Here is a 13,974-nt window from a genome sequence, read left to right on the forward strand (position 1 = left end):
GATGGGTATCTTGTATTGAGAAAATTGAGCAGGACATCCCCGTTAAGATGTTTCCACGGTTTGTGACACAGCCACTGTCTTCCGGATGCCGTCCTGGTTATAGATCGACTCACCAGCTTCCGGGGGACCGGCGAATGAAATGAGATGGCTCTGGTCCCCAAAATTTGTCACCTTGTCCCAGTCAGTAGCAACATTCGAGGCCGGGGCCGACTTTCTGTCACTCAACGGATGGGTAGAGCCGCCGTTTTCGTAGTATTTTTGCGACGAGTAGTTCTTCTTGTAATAGGCAAACAAGACATTGAGGACAGGTAGACAGGCGCAGATCAACCCAACGCCTCCTTCGGCATTGCTATTGAGTGTTAGAAACTGTCCTTTCTTGAAAAAATTACCAAAGAGGGAGGAAACATGACATACCCGGATAAGATGACAGTAACAAACATGATGCTATCATCCTTTGAGCCTTTCACCACAACAACCAACCGGTAAAGACTGAAAGCTGTAGCCAATCCACCAGCACCAAGTATGCCAATCACACGCAGCTTTCGATTGCGCGACATTTGCAAGGACCATGTCAATGGCAGCGGGATAATGAGGATGATGAGGTCACTGACGACACTAATCACAGAGTCGGCGACGAGGGCAGCGGTTTGGTCCAGACAGGTTCCCTTCGCCTGGTCACCGAGCCAGTACCTGGGGATAGGGTTACACATGCAAATTTTGACGATCAGAGCGACGGTGTAGTAGCAGCATAAGCAGCCGAGGAAGATATAGATGAACCAGACTTTGCCGCGGTAGGGAGAGAAGATACGGGTGAGAATCGATAGGAGGGCAATTTTGACGAAGAGCGCCATCGGACAGTAGAGAATGGTGGCAATATAGCAGAACTTTTTGAACGCTATTTGCTCCTTAGGGCTGAGCTCGTTGAAGTAGTATCCTCCGCCATGTTCGCCGACTGGTAGAATATGTCAGTATGTAGTCGGTTATACGTGGGGAAGTCCAGCGCCTACCGACAATGCTGATTGCACAATAACCCATAAACAGGAGCTGCATAAAGTCAGAGTTGCCTTATAGAGATGATAGAATTCTCTTGCTCAACCTACCCAAGATATTATACATGCAACTAAGGGAATAGTCAGTCAAATTCTCAAAAGATGAACGCAAGGGACAAACTTACAATCTTCAACCCCTAGGGATTGTTTGAATCGAAACCGAACATAGAATCGTAACCCCACGAAGATAGTCACGACTGGAATACATAGATATTGTGTGACAAGATTGATAGTATGCAAGCTATCTGTTGGGTTCTCGACAGTCATGATGGTGTTGAAGTTGAGGTTCCCCCTTACAATATCGTAAAGTAGCGGGGGAATTGACAAGATAAGGAACTTCACATCGTGAAAATGAGGATTGACAAGAAGACGATCTCCAGTGGGGACCTGAAAGCCCTCTCGAACCACTGCGTACGATGTACTATGTAATACCTAGTGGCGCGGGATCCATGACGGCGATGATTGACCAAGGAGATGTGGTAGACCCCACCGGGCTCTTGTCAGTGTCTACCGGAATTTGATGGAACTAAGCGATTTCCATGAATAACGCTAGACGGCGCTATGATTATGTTTATACTCCACCAGGTTAGCCGGGCAAATAGTATCGATTCTAGCGTCTCGTATTTGTCCGATCCGGAATTTGTATCAGTTCGCCACCAACGCCGTTGTTTTACCAGATGGGTCCCAATAAACCCTATATTTGACTAGCCGAGGCACTATGGATGACAGCTTTGACAGCAACAATGTCTTTCTCAAGTTAGTGATCGTCCTTGGACCAAAAAGGGGTTGTGTGTGTGTTTTTTTTCCCTTTCTTTTCTTCTATACCATCCCGTCTGTCCGCAATAAATCATTGAATAGTAAACCGACATAGAAAAAAAAAAAGGAAGCAGAAAACATGACTATCCACTACTTGGACGGCAAACATTCCCGCCTCTTCAAACCCCTGACTATTTCCAATGGCAACATTACCCTCGAACATCGTGTCGTCCATGCACCTCTGACCCGCAACCGAGGAGAGCCATTGAACCCTACCAGCACCCCGGATCACCCCAATCGTATCTGGATACCTGGAGATGCAGTTGTGGAGTATTATTCCCAGCGTGCGACCCAAGGTGGCTTGATAATCTCGGAAGGCATCCCACCATCGCTCGAGGTAAGTAACAAAACCCAATTTAATGGCATATATGGCACTTTGCCGGTCCTGTATTGAGGACGGCTGTTTTGAAACCCCCTGCCACTCGCCTAATTATAATTCAAACTTTAATTTGAATTTTTTTTAGAGCAATGGCATGCCCGGAGTACCCGGTCTGTTCAACTCCGAACAAGCCGCAGGATGGAAACGAGTCGTGGATGCCGTTCACGCAAAAGGAGGCATTATCTTCTGCCAGCTGTGGCACGCTGGCCGTGCAACAATCCCTCAGATGACTGGATCGCCTGCCGTTTGCCCCTCGGTCTCTGTGTGGGATTCCGCGACGGAATGTTATTCGCATCCGCCCGTCGGCTCCACTGAGCCCGTGCCTTACGTCAATCATCCGCCTATCGAAATGACTGTGGATCACATCAAACGGACTATCGACGATTATTGTCTTGCCGCTAAGACTGCTATGGATATTGGCTTTGATGGCGTTGAGATCCATGGCGGAAATGGTTACCTGCCGGAACAGTTTTTGAGCTCGAACATCAACAAGCGTGAGGATGCTTACGGTGGTACCCCAGAGAAGCGCTGCCAGTTTGTGTTTGAACTGATGGAGCAGGTGGCTAAAACCATTGGTGAGCACAATCTGGCCATTCGATTGTCGCCGTTTGGTATGTTCAACCAGGCGCGCGGAGAACAGCGTATTGAGACTTGGACTCACCTGTGTGAGGGTCTGAAGAAGACTCTCCCCTCGCTGTCATATGTCAGCTTTATTGAGCCGGTATGTATTTTTTGTTTCCATTTAACGACACATTGCTAATCTGGGCAGCGTTATGAACAAATCTTTGGCGCCGAAGAAAAGGACAAGTTCCTCGAGAGCTGGGGTCTGCTGGATGTGACCCTGGATCGTTTCCGCCAGATATTTGGCTCCACTCCGTTCTTTTCCGCTGGCGGGTGGAACGATCAAAACTCTTGGGGAGTGGTGGAATCAGGTAAATACGATGGTCTGTTGTATGGTCGATACTTCACCAGCAACCCAGATCTGGTGCACAGACTGAAGGAAAAGCTTCCCATGGCTCCATATGACCGCACTCGGTTTTATGGACCATTTGAGGATAAGACCTTCCACTATACCGACTACCCTACTGTGGGTCAGTGATTGCATAGAGTGTACATAGTGTGCATAGTATACCCATATAGACGATAGAGCTATGTTGAACTTGGGATATTATCAAGCCAAACTTCAACCTTGGAACCTACGGCCAAAGAGTCTAGATCAAGGCAATCCATGGTTCAAAGGGGATTTCTTTCCAAATACATACCCATACAACATAAATGGAAGGGCTCTAGAATTTTGACGATCTCGGGGTACTCGGGGAACAAAAGCCTCTGCTCGGGCATGTAATTGCCGTTGCCGTGATTGAGATCGTCCACACCCTAACACACCCTAACACACCCTAACACACCCCACTGGAAAAAAAAAAACTCCAACAAGATAGATTCAACTGATGCCAACATAGTAGGTATCTTGTAGATCATATTGCTCTCAAACCATTCACATTGTCTAGGCTTACTCCGTACTGAACTTGACTTGATGCTTTGGGGTCCACGTTGGAAAAGATCATCCACTTCGTGTGTTCTCACAGGAGATTATTCACCAATGAGAAACAACAGCAAAGAAAGGAGAGCGATCGTGAGGGTCTCACACACAGCCCCCCTTTTTGTTACATCGCTTTCTCACTAGCCAATGCCGTACTTTTCTCTCCGTACAATACACCGTATGTATCCATCATCGATATGAGCCCCATGAATCGTCGGTAGGCGTACCCGACGCATGTGAAACGATCGAGATATTCCAATCCATTTTAGCTCTCCGTAATGCCGAAGGAAAAAGCGCGCTATTGTTGAACCCGTACTAGACCGTAATGGTGTTAGTGAGTTGGGTCAGGGGCACGAGTTGACTTCTTCGATATGAGGCCCAAGAACAGGGGTGAACAGGAAATTATATGGTGATTAAAGTCTAGATCTCAGGTTCAGAAGTGGCTGCGACGATGATTTCCTTTCGCATTATGATCACACTTATTTTTTATTCAATTTTCATACGGATTTCTCCATACATTTGGGTCAATCGCAAATCACACTGACAGGCCACTCAATCCATTGGTGGAATTCAAGTGCCAGAGACTCCCGAATTCCTGTGATGACATGTCGGTCCCAAGCAATCATAAGCCATGAGGATCTCATGAACTTCAAAAGAATACACCAATAAGCAAGCACAATCAATGAGAGTGGCTCCTTCTCCTCAAGGAGACTGATGAACTCCTCCGGCCGTCTGTAGATCCACCCAACGACAAAGGGCATCAAGATAACACCGTCCTTCCCAGCGCTTCGACACTGGTATGCTTGCTCAAACATTTCCAGCAGGTTTTCCAGTGCATCAACGTCGATCTGACACATGAAACCCCCGCCAGTATGAGTTTCGATAAAATCTTGGAGTGTTTGAATATGAGACTGATGTTCCCGGAGCTCGTCTCGTAACAACGAATTGACCCCCTGAATAGCAGGATCAGGTTGAATCTGTAAGACTCCGGTGAAGATTTGGTCATGGCTAGACGTCAAAATCGATCTCACTCCTCTCATAAGAACGAGCCATTCAGCCTTACCCGTCTCGCTGAAAACAAGGTATTCACCAGGTTTTGGACCGTGTGCGAAATAGACGAAACATATCAGCACTGTCGACATATAGATTGACTGACAGTTTTCCGAGTCGAGACTCGATAAAATTGCTGACACGGATCGAATGCCAAACGTGAAGTGATCATCTGCCTGTCTCACATACTGGTTTCGTACCTCGGGATAGAGATAGCCCAAATGCAAGGCTGCCAGCGCCAATATCAGGTGGAAGATAGACGGCGAGGCGAATCCCCATTGTGGAAGGTGAGTTTGCCAAACGCGATTGTGGTCAGTTGTTTCGTCTGCCAAAGTGCGGTAGGTTTCTGTAACAAACTGATGGAAAAGTCGTAGGTCGGCGAATGAGAGGGTGTCCTGACTCTGTGATAAAGCGCTGGGGCTTTTGCAGTGGACTTCCGTTGAGACTGTCGGCGCAGATGGCTGGCCTGTATCATGCTTGGTCTTGGGTTCCTCAGATTGGTATTTAGAGGGCTTGAATCGAAATTGTGCTTTTGAAGAATTCGAAGGGGATGGTGCTGAAGAGCATGAAGCTGATGATATACCTGAGGTCGAGAGGAAGTCGCACTCAATAGCATGATGGATGCATTTGGAGCATGCTGGCTTCTTTTCGTCACACTGTAGATGATTAGCCGGGTTTGATCAGAAATTTCGCTCGTCATCCTGTCTAAATATCTTCCAGTACAATCGAATGACCAGAGAGCACTGCTCCCTCTCTCTATATCTTTTTTAATGATAGCAGGAGTAGCTTGTGAAAGACGACAGCCCAACTCAGGGTCTTGGCACGCACTCACTTTTATTCGCCGTCTTTTACAATTTCCGCATCCCGAGCGAGATTTATGATGAGATTTCCGAGATCGGATCGCGACCTGTTTGTTTTCCATGACTAGGGCCTGTAAGCGCCGTATTCGCTTTCATCTGGTCGTTTTGAGTTCCAATTTTATGACGTAATGATTTAGAGATGGAGCACACGTGACCATAGAGTATACACCAAAAATGAGGATATAAAAAGGGATTCAAGAGAGTTAGAACATCGGAGGAAGCGGAAGGGAAAAGAAAAGAGGAAAACTTGTCAAGGCTAATTGGTTCCATATTTGCTCTTGATTTCAAACTCAAACTTGAGCTCTCCTTTTATGTCTGCCTAGAGACCCTCATGTTCAGGCAAACATCAATTCATAAAGTGATATATTCCACCAAAATCACAGAAAGAAAGCATTTAAACTAAGAAAATGGGATCCAAGAGTGAGATTCTCTATACAGAGTATAGGTTCATCAATTCCTTAATCCCCCTACTAGGCTCCAAATATGACATGCCCATGCTTCTCTCGGAAATAATGGATTAAAGGATACAATACCACTGAAAGCTGGTGCTCAAAAGCTAGCACTAAAGAAATGGAAGCGAAAAAACAAAACAAAAGAGTAGCAGGCTGCTTATATGGACTTAGCAGGCTTTTTAGTTGGGTTGTCCAAATGCATAGGGAGTACTCTGTAGTCAAAACAATCATACAAACTATACGGCAGCAGAGCCTGTGGCATAGTGGCGGTGTGCCATAATATGCAGGGAAACTCTATTTGTACACCTAAAAGAAAATTAGAGCAAAAATAGTCTTGTTCTCGCGGTGAATTTGATCAAAGACCAGGTCCCCAAGAGCACCATGAAAGAAAGAAGCACCCCTGTCTGGTCCCCGTACGAACCCCGTCTGGTCCCCGCCTAATCCCTGTCTGATTTCGCCCGTAGTAAGTTCCCATCTGGAGTGGGTCAGGAAATTCCCCTAGCCATCGTTTCTGGATTCCATCATTCACTAATGCAACCTCGTCCTGGTTGGCGAAGATACCGTGTTGGCTGAAGAGATCGATTTGGTCATAAACCCAGGTTCGGCTATTCCAACCATCATTATCAATATCGTATTTGTGCCGGTTAATCACAACGATGATCTCGTGAATCTTCCCCACCGTGAACCCGGGGTTCACACTCAAAACGAAGGTCATCTCCCCATTGGGTGGGACCGGGGTTGTTCTCTTTTGAAACAAAATATTGGCTTTGGACCCATTTTCGAGGACAGTAGTTTCGCGTTCGTAGGTTGGGTGACAATGCAACCTTACCGCCGTCAGCTTTTCCACGGATGTGGACAGAAAAAAGGTCCAACGGTTTGGACTATTGGCTCGACGGGGCTTCAGACATATGACTCGAATGCACCCGATTGGCTGGCACAAAATCTCGGAATGCTCTCCCTCAGGCTCGAACTCGAGTGGATCCCATTCGGGATTGAGAATGCTGTCTGGCTCTGTTAGGTCTTTTTGCTGGCATGTAGAGTGATAACATACCGCAGAAATAATCGGTAATCAGGATATTGAGTATTAAGTACGAAGGTAGAGTGGTATAAAGAGAAGAGTGTTTCTGAATGCCTCGACCATGACAGAGATGGCTGGAGAGATGGAAAGAGATCAATGTTGTAGAAACGAAAATGAAATGGGACATCTCGGGATAGTGTTTTGTGCTTCTATTTCCTAAACGTTCTCCTTGCCTGACTTCTCTTAATTGACTCTCTATCGTCCTATCTCCAGTATACTTAGTTTCCTTTTTCCAGTCAATTTTAAAGCTTCTTCTTTTATTCTATTCGACATTTTCTATCGAGTTCGGAGATAATTTTCTCTTGAGGAATTTCATCAGTTGACGTTTTCCTTCTAGACTCTTCTCTTGGCAGATGTTTTCTTTTTCAATAGCCCATCTTTGCTTTTTCTCAAATAAAAACTTTTTTTCAATCTCACACTTGATTTCTTTTTGCCAACTGGGCTTCATAGGCTATTGAGCTGAGATGTGGTGCTTTGCTATTAGGACTTGAAGATTGCGTAGTTGACATTGCCACACAGCTTGAGTACATGTAGTCAATGATCAAGTATCCGAAGTACATATGTACTCCGTACTCCGTACATATGTACCACATGCAGACTCGGTGGCTAACCTGCTGAGTTCCCGATTCGGCTATAAAATCGATCTATAGCATGCAATCTTACATCACAAGGCTTTCCAGTGTTACGGTGATCATTGCCTAGTCCTAACTTGGAACTGGCTTCCTCTTCAATCCTGTTGAGATCTCGCTAGTATAGAAACGCTAGAAGCTCATGTCCCTTCCCTTTGTCTTCCCTCTCACCGATGAGCTCGGAAAGTTCGGAAAACGTTGAGTAAACCCTCTTCGGAATCGTTGGGTATATGAACGGGGATTTTGATATGTAAACAAAGGAAAAATCCCATATCTGTTCTTTGTGCTTGACTTCAAGAAGCACGTGTTGCTCTGTGGAAGACGAGACATGTTATCATATATGACCTGTCTCCCCAGTTCTTTTCAGCTGGAGATCAGGCTTGGACTTCTTTTTTCTTTTCCCTCCTGCAACTTTCCTCTACATCACCTGCAATGGATCTCATTCCAAGTGCCTTTGTGGCACGTCCCTTGAAGATTGTGGTTATCGGTGCCGGGTACGTGCATACTGAACTCGAGCGGTGACAATTTCTGACGAATCGTAGTATTTCGGGCATTCAATTTGCACACGATGCGAGCACATCCTTGTCAAATGTAGATCTCAAAATCTACGACAGGAATCCTACCCTGGGGGGTACATGGTATGAAAATCGATATCCCGGGTATGTGTTTCCTATCTTAATAGACGAATTTGGTTGCTAAGGTTGGGTTATAGATGCACATGCGATGTGCCTTCCCATACCTACCAGTTCAATTGGGCGCCAAATCCATCATGGTCATCGCTTTATCCTCCAGCTCCCGAGATTCACAGATACTTAGAGGATGTTGTCGATAGGCATAATCTCCGCCGCTTCATGACCTTCAACACCAAATGTGTCTTGGCTGAATGGAACGAAGAGTCTTCTAAATGGAAAATTGTTCTTCATGACCAAATTTCCAGTGAGGAAAAGACCATCTTTGCAGATGTCTTTGTCTATGCTGTTGGGCGGTTGAACAACTACAAATTCCCCAAGATTGCTGGCCAGAAAACCTTCCGAGGAGCCCAAGTACACACCGCAAATTGGCCTGCTGATATGGCTGTCAAGGACAAGCGGGTAATTGTGATTGGAAATGGTGCAAGCGCCGTCCAATGTGTGGCAGCTTTGCAGCCAGGTGAGTCGCCACACTTTCCCCGAAGAAGCACCACGCTGACCGGGCTGCGCCCTCAAGTTGCTTCAAAAATAATCAACATTGCTCGAGGCCCAACGTGGATCCTCCCACATGCAGCGGCTGAAGATGGTACGGTTCAGCGCGAATGTGAGTATTTCATCTTACCACAAAAAGAAACGGATTAGCAACAGCAGTGCTGATTCGTAGCTAGACTCAACCGAACAGAAGCAAGCTCTCCTGGCTTCCCCTATGCGCTATTATGAGTTTTGCGTCGCATTAGAGCAGAGACTTGCCGGAAGTTTTACAGGACTCTGGAAGGGGACTAAGTCTCAAGCCAACTTTACAGCATTGGCGCGTTCATTCATGAAGTCCAAGATCACAAGCCCAGAGCTCCTAAATGCACTCTTACCAGAATTCGAAGCTGGCTGTCGTCGCTTCACGCCTGGTGGTCACTATTTGGATGCGTTGCAGAAACCTAATGCCGGGTATGTGTACGACTCAATCAGTAGGCTGACCGAAGATAGCCTTATCACTGAGTCGGGTGGGGAGTACGAGTGTGACATATTAGTATACGCCACCGGATTCGAGCCATATCAGCCACGGTTCCCAGTCATTGGCCGAGCTGGACGATCACTGAGTGAAGATTGGGATCGCGAAGGACCTTGTGAAAGTTATATGGCCGCGATGGTTGCTGAGTTCCCAAACTTCTTTGGTAAGAACATGGGTGCTTTTTGTTTTTGTTATGCTAACCAGTATGTATTCTGGACAGTCTTTAACCCCCCAATCTGCCCCGTGAATGGATCGGCAATCCCCGGAATCGCGAGAGCAAGCAATTATATGATTCGAGTCTTGTCCCGACTCCAGACCGACAAACTGCGATCTGTATCTGTGAGCCAGCGGGCTCAACGTGCATTTAACCAATGGGTTCAGTCGAGAATGCCTCACATGGTCTGGTCAGGACCATGCAAATCATGGTGTAAGTAAATCCCCACTTCTCCTAGTTCTGCTCATTGACTCATTCTTGGACGGTAAAGACAAGAACGACAATGGAAAGGTGGTTGTTCCCTGGCCTGGCACTGTTCTCCACTACTATGCGGCAACTGAAATTGTCCGCTGGGAAGACTTCGATTTAGTCTACGAGAACCCCGATGAGAAATATGCAAGTTTCGGCAATGGTGTGACTGTTGATGGATTCAAACCAAATCGTTTCCCCTGGGTTATTCCACCCACTGATGTACACAAGCTAGAAAGGAATGTGGAGCAGACTTCTGAAGACTTTGCTCCACCAAGCAACGTGTTGCATCGTGTGACAAGTCATTTTTTGCAGTCGCTAGGCGCATGGCTGTATCCTGTTCAGCCCCCAGTCAAAGGCTGAGGAATGTTACTCTGCATAACTAGCGTGTGAGGAATCCAATATGTTTCGGGTAAAGCGATCTATGTACCGGTACTTCTGTGGTAGACGAAGTTCAATAATTGATACCACCCGAGATCGTGCTACTTTTCTGAAGTTCTATAAGGCCTGCAATTGTATAACATAAATGTACCCATCGACCGCGCAGTCTAGGCCAATTAATATCGTGGTGGATCTACGGGGGATCCTCGCGGTAATTCATCGGCTATGGGCTCCCCACGCTTGTGGTTTTCGGCAGATTCACTTGGATTATTAATGAGCTTCTTTTGACTCACCTGGCTAATAACAACATGAAGAACCGTTTCTGCTTCTCGAATCGTTTCAATATCCATATTTGTGTTAACACACTTGGTGAGTTCTCCGCCCTAAGGCCTTGGGATTTGACGTGTTCAATGTGAATCAACCAGATACATAAATTATTGTAACTAATTTTTTTTCATACTAGAACTCTCATAAATAAAGAAAAACAAATCTCACAATGGCCGACAATAAGATGGAATACGTCCGGTACAGACCTCCCGTGGAACATATTTTACGGAAGATGCTGATAACAAATTGACAGCCTTGGAAACTCGGGTCTAAAGATCTCCAAAATCATCCTTGGAACAATGGGCTTTGGCAGCAAGCAATGGCAAGACTGGGTCCTTGACGAGGAAGATTCACTGCCGCTGATTGAGCATGCTTACAAGCAGGGCATCAACACTTGGGACACGGTAAATGAAAATATCGCAATGTTTTTATAAACAATGAAAAAGATACTAACATTTGATTTGTAGGCGGACGTCTACTCCCACGGCAAATCCGAAGAAGTCGTCGGAAAAGCACTGAAGAAATACAATATCCCTCGCAACCGCGTGGTAATCCTAACCAAGTGTTTCTTCGGCGTCGACGACGAGGGCAAGTTCCCACCCATCGCCGCATCTGCCACAAATGATGGGCCCTTTGTCAACCGCACTGGCTTGTCGCGCAAGCATATCTTCGATGCCGTCGATGCCAGCGTGGAGCGCCTTGGCACATACATCGATGTGCTGCAGATCCACCGTCTAGACCGGGATACTCCCCGCGAGGAAATTATGAAGGCATTGAACGACGTTGTTGAGAGCGGGAAGGTGCGGTACATTGGTGCCAGTTCGGTATGTCCATATCTCCTTCCTTATTCCTCTTCATCTCCATACTAACTCACGACCAGATGGCGGCTTGGGAATTCCAATCCCTGCAGAACATTGCCGAGCGCAACGGCTGGCACAAATTTATCTGCATGCAAAACTTCCACAATCTTCTCTTCCGTGAAGAAGAGCGGGAGATGATTCCTTACTGCCAAGATGCTGGAGTCGGCATTATCCCGTGGTCACCGATTGCCCGTGGCGCGCTGGCGCGACCCTGGGGCTCGCGCGAGACGGTGCGTGAAAACAGCGACGGCGCGCTGAAGATGTTTGTCCGTAGTCGCGAGTCGGAGGCTGATAAGGCTATCATTGACCGGGTTGAGGAACTCGCTAAGAAGAAGGGTGTGAGCATGGCTCAAATTGCTATCGCTTGGTCTTTGACTCACCCCGGCGAGAATCCGATTGTTGGACTGCATAGCGTTAAGCGGATCGATGAGGCTGTTGCTGCTATTAAGGTCCAGCTGTCCGCGGAGGAGATTGAGTATCTGGAGGAGCCTTATATTCCCAAGGCTGTCACTGCTCTTGAGCGGTGAGAAGTTGAGAGTAGCATACACACAAATCATGATATAAGGGCAGTGAATGGTACTTGGATATCTAATCAATGGGGCACTAGACAGCCAAACTTCCTAGTGTCCTACAGTTTTTTTATAGTATAGGAGTGTGTACTCCGAGGAGAGACATACGCTTGTATTACAAAGTATACATGTCAGATCCAGCCGAAGGTTATATTCTAGGTCTCTTGCTTATGGAAATATGCACTCGTTGACTGATGTCCCAGCACTTCTCCGAAGTAGCGTAAGAAATGTTTGGGGCATATTAATCATAACATATTGACACCATCACTTAATTATGTAGCTCCGAAAATAGGGGTTTTTCCACTGGAGTTCCACTTTTCAATGGCTTAATCTTTGGCATTTCGAATGTTCAGCCGTGCATACTCCGTACATTCTCGACAAATCACCCTCTACGGAATACGAAGTATCCACCTCATAAATCCGTCATCACATTAAAAAACGCCAATCTTCATCACGTTTACGGACAAGCGCAATGCAATCCAATATATCTCGCAGGCTATCACTTTGACGAACGCCAAATCGATCGAAATCGCAGTCAAGCATGTAGATCAGCGGCCAAAAGAGGATGATCTCTCCCCAATTTTCTCTAGCTCATGAGAGGAATATAGATGGACTCCTATTTCTGAGTCTTTGGTTTCATTTAGCTTTCGGCTGGCCCGCAATCAATTGACATAGCTATATATTCCAGGGGGACAACACTTACCCTCATGATGACCTGGTGCTCGTATTTTGTTGAAAGCCGATACTCCCCACCGTGGATTTAGTATCTCCATCTCCGTTCTCCGCCGCCATGCGTTCTTTCACTGCCCTGATCCAAGGCCTGGCCCTCGCCAGCTCCGCCTATGCGGTTGACCCTGCTGCTGTCTACAGCGGCGGCTACAACTCATCCAGCGAAGTCCTTCTTCGTATCGGCAACGGCGGCGCCGGACAAAGCGGACTGATTGGCGGTACGTTCAACCAGGCGAGACTGTCCCACCTCTAGCGTCCCAGATATCTAAAGCTACACCCCAAGTAGCAAGGCCCAATATTATGTGACAAAAATTAACAAATACAACAGTACTTGCGGATGCCTTCATTCAATCTAGCGTCCACAACGGCTCAACCCCGTTCAAAGTAGCCTGGTACAAAAGCGACACCACCGAATCAATTAATTTTCTGAAATCCAACACCATCGACCTCGGTATCACCTACGCCCCCGCCGCCGAGCAAATAGCCATAAGCCAAGCCATCGCCAAGTCGCCAGCCTGGTACGCCTGGCGCGACCATTTCCTCCTAACCGGCCCCCGCTCCAACCCAGCAAAGCTGTCCAAAGCGGCCGACATCAAAACAATGTTCTCACAGATCTTTTCGGCCGCGGAAGCCGGCACCTCCTCGCCGCCCGTGCGCTTCCTCTCGCGCTATGACAAGTCCGCCACAAACATCAAGGACTCGCAGCTGTGGATCGATATTGGACAGGTACCTTGGGCGACCGCGTACTCGACTTGGTACCATCAGTACATTGCGTACCCGATCCAGGCGCTGACGGCGGCGATTTTGTTGGATGAGTATACCATTACGGATCGAGGGACGTTCTTGTCGATTGATGCTGAGTTGCGGAATCAGACGACTGTTTATAAGGCGGCGACAGATGCCCCGGAGGATCCGTTGCTTAATCCGGCTCATATGCTTGTTGGGCGTGGAGCGAAAAATGAGAGAATGGCGGATCGGTTCGCGCAGTGGGTTATTGGCGTTGAGGGGCAGAGGGCTATTATTGGATTTAAGAAGGATGGGCAGCAGCTTTACACGGCTGCGCCGGCTAATAAGACTGCACTGTTTTAGGTCGTCAA

At 47.1% G+C, this 13,974-nt stretch overlaps 6 protein-coding genes across 6 annotated transcripts; 4 read left to right on the forward strand and 2 right to left on the reverse strand.

The window, feature by feature from the left end:
- Positions 1–42: 42 nt before the first annotated feature.
- On the reverse strand, positions 43–1,316 carry N7500_002250 (uncharacterized protein; the record flags this gene model as incomplete). Its single annotated transcript, XM_056673396.1, has 5 exons — positions 43–349; positions 415–952; positions 1,008–1,044; positions 1,101–1,120; positions 1,175–1,316. 5 exons carry the CDS (start codon positions 1,314–1,316, stop codon positions 43–45), a joined length of 1,044 nt encoding a protein of 347 aa, XP_056533921.1.
- Positions 1,317–1,944: 628 nt separating this feature from the next.
- Positions 1,945–3,343, forward strand: N7500_002251 (alkene reductase; the record flags this gene model as incomplete). Its single annotated transcript, XM_056673397.1, has 3 exons — positions 1,945–2,202; positions 2,330–2,965; positions 3,014–3,343. The coding sequence occupies 3 exons, from the start codon at positions 1,945–1,947 to the stop codon at positions 3,341–3,343; spliced, it is 1,224 nt and encodes a 407-aa protein (XP_056533922.1).
- Positions 3,344–4,308: 965 nt separating this feature from the next.
- Positions 4,309–7,351, reverse strand: N7500_002252 (uncharacterized protein; the record flags this gene model as incomplete). The annotated part of the gene is made up of 3 exons (XM_056673398.1): positions 4,309–5,490; positions 6,676–7,157; positions 7,198–7,351. The coding sequence occupies 3 exons, from the start codon at positions 7,349–7,351 to the stop codon at positions 4,309–4,311; spliced, it is 1,818 nt and encodes a 605-aa protein (XP_056533923.1).
- Positions 7,352–8,285: 934 nt separating this feature from the next.
- N7500_002253 (flavin-containing monooxygenase) lies at positions 8,286–10,374 on the forward strand (the record flags this gene model as incomplete). Its single annotated transcript, XM_056673399.1, has 6 exons — positions 8,286–8,347; positions 8,396–8,512; positions 8,566–9,146; positions 9,211–9,711; positions 9,769–9,975; positions 10,034–10,374. The coding sequence occupies 6 exons, from the start codon at positions 8,286–8,288 to the stop codon at positions 10,372–10,374; spliced, it is 1,809 nt and encodes a 602-aa protein (XP_056533924.1).
- A 514-nt stretch (positions 10,375–10,888) lies between these two features.
- Positions 10,889–12,106, forward strand: N7500_002254 (aldo/keto reductase; the record flags this gene model as incomplete). The annotated part of the gene is made up of 4 exons (XM_056673400.1): positions 10,889–10,917; positions 10,973–11,123; positions 11,187–11,543; positions 11,600–12,106. 4 exons carry the CDS (start codon positions 10,889–10,891, stop codon positions 12,104–12,106), a joined length of 1,044 nt encoding a protein of 347 aa, XP_056533925.1.
- Positions 12,107–12,938: 832 nt separating this feature from the next.
- Positions 12,939–13,966, forward strand: N7500_002255 (uncharacterized protein; the record flags this gene model as incomplete). The annotated part of the gene is made up of 2 exons (XM_056673401.1): positions 12,939–13,095; positions 13,206–13,966. The coding sequence occupies 2 exons, from the start codon at positions 12,939–12,941 to the stop codon at positions 13,964–13,966; spliced, it is 918 nt and encodes a 305-aa protein (XP_056533926.1).
- Between the last annotated feature and the right edge of the window lie 8 nt (positions 13,967–13,974).

This window comes from Penicillium coprophilum (genome assembly GCF_028826855.1).
Source record: "Penicillium coprophilum strain IBT 35676 chromosome Unknown utg000002l_segment0_segment1, whole genome shotgun sequence".
Classification (NCBI taxonomy): Eukaryota; Fungi; Ascomycota; class Eurotiomycetes; order Eurotiales; family Aspergillaceae; genus Penicillium; species Penicillium coprophilum.